This window comes from Callorhinus ursinus, unplaced genomic scaffold, assembly GCF_003265705.2.
Source record: "Callorhinus ursinus isolate GAN/ISIS: 27379988/994484 unplaced genomic scaffold, GSC_fseal_2.0 scaffold50, whole genome shotgun sequence".
Taxonomy (NCBI): domain Eukaryota; kingdom Metazoa; phylum Chordata; class Mammalia; order Carnivora; family Otariidae; genus Callorhinus; species Callorhinus ursinus.
Window position 1 is genome coordinate 9,706,731 of NW_027397112.1, and position 12,086 is coordinate 9,718,816.

At 36.3% G+C, this 12,086-nt stretch overlaps 1 protein-coding gene across 6 annotated transcripts in view; it reads right to left on the reverse strand.

Moving 5' to 3' along the window:
• Nucleotides 1-12,086, reverse strand: part of EFCAB3 (EF-hand calcium binding domain 3) — a 306,183-nt gene that overhangs the window by 126,007 nt on the left and 168,090 nt on the right. For all 6 annotated transcript variants that reach the window (XM_073883095.1, XM_073883094.1, XM_073883093.1 and 3 more), the window contains 8 exons: nucleotides 11,630-11,734; nucleotides 10,556-10,609; nucleotides 9,135-9,239; nucleotides 8,490-8,543; nucleotides 7,832-7,936; nucleotides 1,912-1,965; nucleotides 1,143-1,247; nucleotides 423-476 (listed from right to left, as the gene is read on the reverse strand). In XM_073883095.1, coding sequence (XP_073739196.1) covers nucleotides 423-476; nucleotides 1,143-1,247; nucleotides 1,912-1,965; nucleotides 7,832-7,936; nucleotides 8,490-8,543; nucleotides 9,135-9,239; nucleotides 10,556-10,609; nucleotides 11,630-11,734 — 636 coding nt within the window. The remainder of the gene's footprint in view (nucleotides 1-422; nucleotides 477-1,142; nucleotides 1,248-1,911; nucleotides 1,966-7,831; nucleotides 7,937-8,489; nucleotides 8,544-9,134; nucleotides 9,240-10,555; nucleotides 10,610-11,629; nucleotides 11,735-12,086) is intronic.

Below are 12,086 nucleotides of genomic sequence, written 5' to 3' on the forward strand. Positions count from 1 at the left end.
GGAATAGAATATATTCTGCCATTCTCATCTCAGGGGTCCTTTATACAGTTTGCAGGAAAGATGTATTTAGAAAAAAATCATATGTTATATAAATTATAGGTAATTGTATTTATATAATAATTCCATATGCTACCTTTTTATATTATGAACTATATATATAATATATATATATATGGTGAACCTCATTAATTATGTTAGACAATAACTAGAGCTCTGGATAGCAAATAGATTTTGAAACCTTTTCAGTGTCAGAGAACTATAAATTATCACATTGGATGTAGCTGCATCTAAAGTAGATCTACGGCTAATGGGATAATAAAATCAATAAATTAATTATTGTATAATGATAAGGGCTTTTAAAAGTTAAGGTAAAGTCTGCAGATCTTAGTTTTACTTGCCTTTTTATTGAGATTCTCACTTACCAGGAAAAGCTTTTATATAATCGAGCAATGTATTTTTCTCTACCTTTCCATCAGCTGTGAAATAAGACACATTTAAGAAAAAAGGTTATATGGACAGTCAAAAAAAGAATAGGAAGAGCATAATTTCATAAATATATACTTTAAAAATTTCTTAAGTTCTATGCCCACATTTCCTAGGCCCACATACCTCTCCATAAGAAAAAAAATAAGATGAAGAGAAAATTCTTAATGTGCACAGTCTGACCATTCTTCTACATTGAAACAGATACTTTTTTCCCCACTCTGATTTCTCCTTTTCTGTCCTCTACTACCTACTAAAATTTAGCCTTCTTTTTCTCTTTGTCCTGATTAAGCTTCATTAACCTCAGAGTACTGATACTCTTTTTTTTTTTGAAGACTTTATTTTTTAAGTAATCTCTACACACAGTGAGGGGCTCAAAATTACAACCCTGAGATCAAGAGTCATATGTTCTACCAACTGAGCCAGCCAGGTGCCCCAGAGTAATGATACTCCTAATGGCAGGACAGAGGTTTGAAGATATCATGGCCTCTCAAAACTATAAACCTAAATGTCGAAGTCATAATTTCTTTACAACTAAAGGTTGATCTTTTTGCCTTTTAGACCAGATGGGTCCATTCTTTAGATGCTCTCACATCGAAGTTTACACTAGCACAGAGATACTCCATACATACATACACAGTGGTATATAAAATACCTACCAGTAACTGGCAACGTTTTCAACAGCCCCCAGAGCTCTCTATCTGTAAGCTCTATCCCCATGTTTCCCAGTGTTTTGTGTATGTCCTTGGCTTCAACTTTTCCTCCTTTAAAAGATAGAAATGGTAACAGATGAGAATTGCCTGCCTACTGAACCCAAATGATGAAGTGTCTAAGCCTGCACAGGGTTATCTACAGTTATCAGAAGTTATTTCTTGAGTTCTGAATAAAATACTTATTTCTAATGCTCTTAATGACCTCAGAGGCGTTAACCCAGATCATAGTCAAGGAATACATAGGAGGCAAAGTGATCTAAGTTATGTATAGGCAGCTACCTAATCTAAATTGTACTATCATTACAAAAATCTGTTACTCTTCGCTCTGCCTGACTTGTGAGATAGATTATCTTCACTGCCCACGTTATCTGTATCCCTGTCAAAGTTTCACCTTAAAATTTACTGGGTTACAGTAAATGTTAGTTAAATATTTTAAGTGAATGAACAGGTGTGTTGCCCATTGGACTGAATCACAAAATAAAAATGAAGTTTCAGAGAATATAGAACTTGTTATATAGAGAGAGCACCACAATATTTTTGCTGGAACATAAATAATCCAATGTAATCTTCATGTCATTAGGATCAAACTTTAATCATTAAAGAGCTAGAAGTTAAAGGTCAACGACAGAATAAGAAAACACAATCTTAAATATGTATGTGAATGTGAAGTATTTGCATTTTAGTTTTACATCTTTTCACAAAACATCTTGCTTACCTGTGAATTTCTTAATTTCCTTTAGCAGTTTATGCAGATCAGCCATCCCAGAAGCTAAAAAATAAGCCACAATTCAGACAGATAAAATTGTGCACTGATTGAGAAAGATTGTTAAATAGAACAAAATAATTAATTTTTTCTTTATGATTTGTTGTTGAAAACACATATGCAGATAAACAGAAAACTACTCTCTAAAAATGTTAACTATTAATTTCATTATTTATTCTGTTTTCTTTTAATATCTCAGCCTCTACACACCATGTAACATCTCCCTCCTCAGGCTTGTTCTCTTCACTTTATACCACCTACTATACCAGATTCCCAGAACAAGAGCAAAATCTTCCACTTGGAATTTTAAGTCTAGCTATTTCCCTATTTAACATTCTCCAGTACTGACACTGCCAAGTTAGCTTAGTTTTTTGAATTTTTTTCTACTAGATATGTTCATTCCATACTCAAAGATTATGAGTGCCTTTAAATGAAAAGAATGGGGGCACCTGGGTGGCTCAGTTGTTGAGCATCTGCCTTCAGCTCGGGTCGTGATCCCAGGGTCCTGGGATAGAGCCCTGCATCAGGCTCCCTCCTCAGCGGGAAGCCTGCTTCTCCCTCCCACTCCCCCTGCCTGTGTTCCCTCTCTTGCTGTGTCTCTCTCTGTCAAATAAATAAATAACAAATCTTAAAAAAAAATAAAATAAATGAAAATAATGTATGTATTCTGTATCCACCTAGACATCCTAGCCCAATAAGTAGCATAATGCTTTGCACACAGTAATACTAAACACTTTAAAATTAAACAGTGAAATGGAACATGTTAGAATAATAGAATTAAGCTCTTATATTAGGATATTTTTCCAGGATTGTAGATGCAGTATATTTTAGGGCAACACCCCCAACTTAGAAATTATGCATATTATTAGCATTTTCTTACCAAAAAATATGCGATTTATTACTATGGAATCCCATTTTTCCTTTGGGGTAGTTTCCAGTATGCCCTCTCCATACACTGAGTTTACAGATTTGCCCCTTGGGGGCTTGTGCTACATGGACAGCACAAGGTCATTTTATACAAACTTCCAGTGAACTATTAGTTAACACCTATTGATTACCATAACTGGAAAGTCCTCGTTGAAAGCCTTGAATAGTGGCTAAATAAACATATTAATTAATTCAATTTCTCATTCATTCAACAAATATTTATAGAGTATCAAATATAGGCATACATGTGCTAGGCACTGGGGGATATAGCAGTGAGCAACACAGACGTGGCTCCTGTCCTCACAGAGCCTTCATTTATTTATTACTTATTTCACTAAGCCTAAGTAAGAAGACACTTTTGATCTTTCTTTCAGCCTCTCTATCAGGACACATTTTCAGAAATCTCTTTTATTTTTTATTCTAACAAGGAAAATTTGTGCTGATTTCACAGGATCAACAGCAAGGGGATAATAGCTAATTATGTATATAATGATAATGGGAATCATTGAGGGAAGCAGAGTACTATTTATTTGATCTGGGTTTATAAATGCTTATCTTTGCTCCATATGTACATAATGCCCTCTAGCCTGAGGATTAAACCCAATAGCTTCTCACCTCTCAATTTTTAATTGGAGATCTCAGTCTGGATTTCAGTTATTTAGTTTCTTTTCTCAGAAAAAAAAAAGTAGTTTGATCAATTTGTTGGCTAGGGTAATGTTTCAAACCTTTTATTTTACTATCCACAAGTATTTATTTCCTCTTCTTCTTGGAAGCTTCAATAAAATGAAAGTAATAAAAATATAATCACTCACACAAAAAAATAACAACAATATAGGAGAGGAGATACCAGTGAACAAGAAACTTCACAAATATTTAGAAATTAGAAAGCAAGTAAGGTAGTGGTAACTAATTTAGCAGAGCTGAGTAAAGGAAATTATAACATGAAAACTTATGAGTGGTTAGTAATGAAATGTCATAATTGAAATGTCTCTGACAGGTAGTAAACTCAAGTGAATAGGAAGTAAAGGAAATCCTTTCTGGAGGAATGCATTTCATTTTAGGTATCAAAGAATTCTCACGGTAATTTTTCAGTGACATTGAACAGCATATAGGAAATAACCAAACACACAGGGAAATAAGGACACTGTAAATGAGAATCAGAAGAAATAAAAGAGAGGAAAGAAAAACCCACAATTTATTAATTGGAATTATGAGACCAAGATTATAAGATAACTATGTAAATTTGAAAATATCTGCAGAAAACTAAAAAACATGAGCCACTAGATTTGAAAGAGAACAAAGCTGAATTTCTGGAAATTGAGAATAAAAAAACAAAAGAATACATGACAAAATACAAAAAAGGATATAAACAACAGGAATACAGGAAATGAAATCAAGAGGTAAATAGCTAGATGCAATGGCAGACAAGACACAGCTGAAGAGTGAGTGTACTGGATGCAAAACCATCCAGAATGACCCACAGGAAGAAAAATACAGAAAATATTGAAGAGGGGTTAAGTGTCACAGAGGATGGAGGAAAAAGGTTTAATATACATTTAATTGGAAGTCTACAGAAAAAAAAGGACTATGCGATAGAGACAATATTGGAAGAGACAGCAGCTGAGAATTTTCCAGATCTGATGAAAGAGTCCAATTCTCAGACTCAAGAGTCCCAGAGAACCCCAGGGAGAATAAGTGGAAAGAAATCCATTCCTATTTTCCACATTGTAGTGAGACTTCAGAACTAAAGAGAAATGTTTTAAAAGAAAAGAAAGATTATTCTCTAAAGACCAATAGATTCACAGCTGACTTCTCATCAGCAACATTATAAAGAAGAAGATAGTGGAATGATAACTTTAATGAGCTGAACAAAAATAAATATCCACCTAGAATTTTAAACCCAGAGAAAATATCTTTCAAAAATAAGGGTAAAATAAAGATGTTTTATGTCAAAACCCCCCACAAATCATTATTTGTCACTAGGGATCCTAAATAAAGGAAATTACTTCAAGCAGAAGAAAAGTTATCCCAAATGAAAGGTCTGAAGTAGAAGAAAGAATGAATAGCAAAGAAAAGGCAAAAGTGGGTAAATCTGAATGAATATTGGATTTATAAAACATTGCTCTAATAATATTTTGCTGAGGTAAAAGAATATGAGATAGTATTAAAAGATATGAAGGGGGCGCCTAGGTGGCTCAGTCGGTTAAGCATCTGCCTTTGGCTCAGGTCATGATCCCAGGGTCCTGGGATCGAGCCCCACATTGGGCTCCCTGCTCAGTGGGGAACCTGCTTCTCCCTCTCTCTTTGCCTGCTGCTCTGCCTACCTGTGCTCTCTCTATATCTCTCTGTCAAATAAATAAATAAAATCTTAAAAAAATAACCTATAAAAGATATGAAGCAACATTAATGTAGAAATGCAGGCACTGGTATTTTTGATGAATATGAGGAGTATATGCCTTGGTAATTAGAGTAAGAAAATTAGAATTGCTGTTTTTTAAAAAGTTCTTATTTATTTACTTGAGAGAGAGAGAGAGAGAGAGAGAAAGACAGTTCAAGCAGGGGGAGGGGGAGGGACAAGCATACTCTGTGCCCAGCACAGATTCCAATGTGGGGCTCCATCCCAAGACCCTGAGATCATGACCTGAGCCAAAACCAAGAGTCGGATGCTTAACTGGCTGAGCCACCCAGGCACCCCTAGAAGGCTATTTTTTAATATATGTATGTTATGTAATCTCTACACCCAATGTGGGGCTCAAACTTACAACTCTGATATCAAGAATTGCATGCTCATCTGACTGAGCCAGCCCGTTATTCCTAGAAAGCTATTTTATTTATTTATTTATTTATTTATTTATTTATTTATTTATTTATTTAAGATTTTATTTATTCATTTGAGACAGAGAGAGAGAGAGAGAGAGAGAGAGCATGAGCAAGGGGAAAGGCAGAGGGAGAGGCAGACTCCCCGCTGAGCAGGGAGCCAGATGTGGGGCTCAACCTCAGGACCTGGAGATCATGACCTGAGCAGAAGGCAGATGCTTAACCATCTGAGCCACCCAGGTGCCCCTTCTAGAAGGCTATTTTATTTTTTATTTTTATTTTATTTTATTATTTTTTTAAAAGATTTTAGTTACCTGACAGAGAGAGACACAGAGAGAGAGGGAACAGAAGCAGGGGGAGGGGGAGAGGGAGAAGCAGGCTTCCCACTGAGCAGGGAGCCCGATGCGGGGCTCGATCCCAGGACTCCAGGATCATGACCCAAGGCAGACGCTTAACGACTGAGCCACCCAGGCACCCCTAGAAGGCTATTTTATTTTATTTTTATGTTTTTGTAAGATTTTATTTATTTATTCATGAGAGATGGGGAGAGAGAGAGAGAGAAGCAGAGGGAGAAGCAGGCTCCCAAGGAGCAGGGAGCCCGATGCGGGACTCGATCCCAGGACCCTGAGATCATGACCTGAGCCGAAGGCAGACGCTTAACCATCTGAGCCACCCAGGCGCCCTAGAAGGCTATTTTATTTTTTATTTTATTTTAATTTTTTTTAAAGATTTATTTATTTATTTGAGAGAGCGAGAATGAGAGAGAGAGTACATGAGAGGGGTGAGGGCCAGAGGGAGAAGCAGGCTCCTCGCCGAACAGGGAGCCCGATGTGGGACTCGATCCCGGGACTCCGGGATCATGACCTGAGCCGAAGGCAGTTGCTTAACCAACTGAGCCACCCAGGCGCCCTAGAAGGCTATTTAAAGAGAAGGTAAAACATTGCTGTTTAAAAGTTCCTAGGGTAGGCCAGGAAGGAATAACGTAAGCTGTTGCCGAAACACAGGGTGAAGGGATCAGGAAGTTGGAATATTACAAATGTATAGAGGAACTGTTGGTTCACAGCCTTGAAAGCTTCCTGGGTGCAATCTAAAACTGGCCCCATAAACAGAGGGCAGAGAGAGACCAAAGAATGAGGCCGAGCACTCCAGATTGGCAGATGGCAGATTTAAGAAGCAAGGGAACTTACATACACAGCTTCTCCTGGGTGGCCAGATGAAGAGTAGATCTCTGCATCTACCCTCCTGAATCTTAAAAGTTATAGAGGCCTTAACTGGGTTCAGTCTTGTACACTGTCCAGATGCCTTCAAAACGCATTGCTCCCTCAAGACTGCATCCTTGAACATGGCTCCCACTGTAAGAATGGTGGGCAGAGCGTATATTCTGGGGACAGGGGAGGAAGCGAGGAGCCTCGGGTTGCCTGTGTCCGGCTCTAGGGTCAACCAGTAGTCACACTCTTTTGATTACCTCCTCCCAACAGGAATGTATAGTTGGGTGACGAGACTTTTTTTTTTTTTTAATCTTTTTCAAGTTTTTATTTAAATTCCAGGTAGTTAACATACTGTATAATACTAGTTTCAGGTGTAGAATTTAGTGATTCATCACCTTAATACAACATCCAGTGCTCATCACAACAAGTGCCCTCCTTCATACCCATCGCCCATTTAACCCATCCTCCTGTTCATTTCCCTCCATCAACCCTCAGTTTGTTTTCTATAGTTAAGAGTCTGTTTTACGGTTTCCCTCTCTTTTTTTCCTCTGTGTTCATCTGTTTTGTTCCTTAAATTCCACATATGTAAAAATCATATGGTATTTGGGTGACAAGACTTTTAAAAGATTTAAATCATGTAGTTAATCTGAAATTAGCAACCTGTTCTCTGCGGGTAATATGCCCTCTTTCAGCTTCTTTCAAGTACATATTTATCACCTATAACTCACTCTAGCACATGTACCATGCACCTTGAGACTAAAGAAAATACACTGAATCAAAATACTCTTTTATGTTTAAAGAGTTAAAAAGACTTAAAAAGTCATATTAGCATCCAAACAGATCTAGTTCCAGGAATTCTCAGATGTAAGCTTATAAATCTAAATCTCCCTTAAAAGGTCTCTAATATCTATGATGCTCACCATCAGTTGGTAGGTTTTGTGACAAATCTTTAAGCTTCTCATCTGGGAGCTTGATTTTCATGTTTTCTAAAATGTCTTCCAGGTTACTGACATCAAACTTCCCACCTAAAGAAAGAATCAGGCACACAAGAGAAATTTAATGATTTTCCTGAAGGAGAAAATTTCAATGAATCCCCACACACCATGGCTAGCAGCAAAAATATCAATGACACAACACATTCAAGTGTCCACAAAGGTGGACAAAATGAAATTAGAATTGTAACCTCTTCCTTGGTCTTGAGGACAATCCTACAAAGTACAAATTCATTATCCAGTGAATTGCAATGGGAGAGACACAAACTGAAAATTTTTTTCTGGTAGGTGGGGCATAAATGCTCAGTTTAGTTCTTCAAGTCACTGAAATGCCTTGAACAACTGCCAATTCTTTACCTCACATTTTCTATGTGGACCCAGATTTAAATATGCTCTTAAACTAAATTTGACAAAAACCAAACTCACTAAGCAGCAAAATGAAAGATTTTGAACAAGGCAGCTCTATTCAAAATAGCAAAATCAGTTCAGATAAGAGGTGGTAAGATCCACAAGAGAACAGCTAAATGATACTACAAATACGACGCAGGAGAATCTTCTTTATCTTTCTTTTCATTATGTTACTTACGATTGAAAGATTTCACACCATCTAGCAATCTATTTTTGTATACATTTCCATAATCTGTAAGAAAAGGCAAAATTGCCATCACAGATAAAGTGATATAGCTATTTAAAGAGACAGAACAAATGTATCATTTCATAAAGATACTTTTAAATGATTTGTCTTAGAGATAACTTTGATTTTTACCCTCCAATGAATCTGCAACCATAGAATGAGAAAACTTACAGAGTGCTGTGTCTGACCAAGTGCAAAGCCAGTAATTGGTGGCAAATGACACAATGGAATATGAACACATCTTTCTTTCACTTTCTTTGACTTTTCCTTCTTTCTCCTACTCCTTTGTACTCCTCCCGCCCTTACTTTTCCTTACATCTCTCAGCTTAACTTTTAGTTTTGAAGGCAACAACAATATAGCTGAAAATTTTACATCCAAAGGCAGGATCCAAGAAAACAGAGTTGCTGATTCCCAAAGAAAGAACCAAATTACACTTTCCAAAGGAAGAACAAGGCGATGCTAAAATTTCTTAGACATTCTTTTTGTTGTTGTTTTAAAATTAGCATATGTAATAAATACAGCTTTTTTTTTTAAGTTGTCTTAAACACACAGGACCAACCTCCCTTGAAAACTCTAATAGTATTTGAAATGCTTACCATCAACTTGAAGATTTTTTACCAGTTCCAGGTATTCTTTAGGTGTGAACTCTATCCCAATGTCTTCCAAAATATTTTTCAGATCTTTGACATTAACTTTTTCTCCTTTAAAAAAGAGAAATGGCAAGTAAAGTTGATAATATTATTTAAGTATCTAAGTATTATTAAGTATTCAAGTATTCTAATTATCTAAGTATTCAAAAATATGAAATAAAATTGTCCACATTTATACATCACCATCCCTGGCTGCTAGATACAAAACAAAGGTATAGTAAGACCTGCCCAGTGGAGTAAAGGGCAGGCGGAGAATTAGAACTTATTCCCTTGATCCTAGGGAAAGATGCACTTTCATAACATTGGGGCTAAGACAGCATAAGTCTCAGTAAACTGTGGATTTAGGCAATTGTTTTGTAAATTAGAATGTAAAGATTAACCTAATATCGCTCTCCACTTTTCCTAAAATTATTAGATTATTTAGCCAATATCCTAATTTTTACTTCAACTATTATTGTGATAATCTAGATCAAGGATTAGCAAACTTTTTCTGTAAAGAGCCAGATAGTAAATATTTTAGAATTTGCAGGATATAGATCCTCTGTTGCAGCTACTCAACTCTGCTATTACAGCACAAAAGCAGCCATTAATAATACATAAATGAAGAATATGACCGTGTTCCAATAAAATTTTATTTTTTAAAAGGGTCAAAGGACTAGATTTGGTGTGTGGCCAGTAGTTTATCCTTGATACAGATTTTCAGTTTTTTCAGTGGTGAAGATCAGAAGCATTATTATTGATAAGTATTTTAGAGGATATAGGACTTGTTATGGAGAAATGAGAAAAAATTTTTAATATGGGTAACCCAAAAACTGACTCTGGACAATTAGACACAAGCACTTGTAACAACACCCTTGTAACCAACATTTATGTGAGAAATAGAACACTGATAACACTCTGGGGGTCTCTCATAGTCTTTTCCAATCCCTATCCACAATCTCTCTGTAGAAGGTTATCATGATCCTGACTTTTTGGACAATGATTTCTTGCTTTTTTAAATATATTTCTCACATTATTAGGGTTAGGGAACACTGCACATCACTTACAAAAGCATTTTTATAGAGGCAAATGAAACAAAATGAAAGATTATGCTGTTATACAGGTAATAAAATTACGATTTTTTAGAAGAATAGGCAATATAAAATTCAGGAGAGTGTTATCTCAAAAAGTGGGGAGGCATGGTAAAGGGATAGGGAAGCAACCATGTGTTGATGCAATTATATTGGAAATATTCTAGTTATTTTGTTGAGGGGGAATCATGGAAATTAGTACTATGCTTATGGATTTATGTGTTCATTGAAAAGACAAGATGGGAAAATGTCATTAAAGAATTAGAATTTTAATCTTATTGATAACTTTTAACTTGCCTGTAACTGCTGTCACATCACTCATCACTTTTTTCAGAGAAACATTTCCATCAGCTGTAAGACAAAAAAAAAATTCAGACAATGACACAAGACAGGAAAGTTGTGATGTAGGGCCCAATGAAAGTCCATATATTCTATTAAATACTTTGTGTTCACCTTAAATCTATATTTCCTGGTTTGAGTGCTTGGTTCCTTATTAGTAAGAAGGACAGTGGCATTTGGCCCATGTCCCTTGAACACAGGGTCTGACTATGACAAATGTATTATCTTCAGTTCTTAGGTCTTCAGTACTTTCTTATGAGCATGGCAAAAGATATCATCCATAAAGGTCAATTCATTTTGTTTTGTTTGTTTTTGGTGAACCTTACATCTAGCACAGATACTAAGCAAGGGGCTTCACATCTTCCATCTATTCGCAATAAGGCTTCTCAAGTGTTTCAGCTCCTGTATCTATCTCAAAATGGTGGTGACATGGGCTTATTGGATATTTGAGGAAATATTAATGATGTTCTACTAGTTCCTATTATGGATATTTTTCTCTCAGTTATTTCAGGCTCTCTTGGTTAGGTATTCATTCATTTCCCCCACTGCCCCCATATTTGTTTCTCTCTACCACTCTCTGGCATGCTATCAGCTGTGAATATCCTCTCAGCAGTAATCACTGTTGATTAGGGTGATAATTTCAGATGAACTGAGGTGAAAAAAGACAGGATTTCTTTTTACTTTAAGACCAAGTTCTTCTCCATGAATCTTAAAAATATCTTAAACTCCTCAAATCCATCTAGTTTTAGAAATTCTTACATATGGGGGCGGCTGGGTGGCTCAGTCGTTAAGCATCTGCCTTCGGCTCAGGTCATGATCCCAGGGTCCTGGGATCGAGTCCCACATCGGGCTCCTGCTCGGTAGGAAGCCTGCTTCTCCCTCTCCTACTCCCCCTGCTTGTGTTCCCTCTCTTGCTATCTCTCTCTGTCAAATAAATAAATAAAATCTTAAAAAAAAAAGAAATTCTTACATATGATCCCAAGATTCTAAGCTCTCCCCCAAAAAGGCAAAACAATTTTTTACAATGCTCACCATCCATAGGTTGATTTTGTATCACACTTTTAAGTTCCTTATTTTTGAGCTTGATCCCCATGTTCCCCAGAACTGTGTTCAGGTTGTTGACATCAATCTTTCCTCCTTAGAAAGGGATGGAGATGTAAGAAAAAAACCAATAAAGACACAATATGAAAAAAATTTCTTGTGCTGATGAGTTAATTCAATTCTCAATAGGCCTGGATGCTGGTTACAGTGTTAACTGGAATTACCTTATTGGAAAGTGGTTTGGCAACAACTATCATGATTCTTTAAAATGTTCATAACTCTTAGCCCACTAATTCCACTTTTGGGAATGCAGAAAAAGCTATGCCAAAGGGGAGAGGGAAATTTTCATTATAATCTTACTTGTAATAAAGAAGGAAGGAAGGAAGGAAAAGAAGAAAGAAAAAGAAAGAAAGAAAGAAAGAAAGAAAGAAAGAAAGAAAGAAAGAAA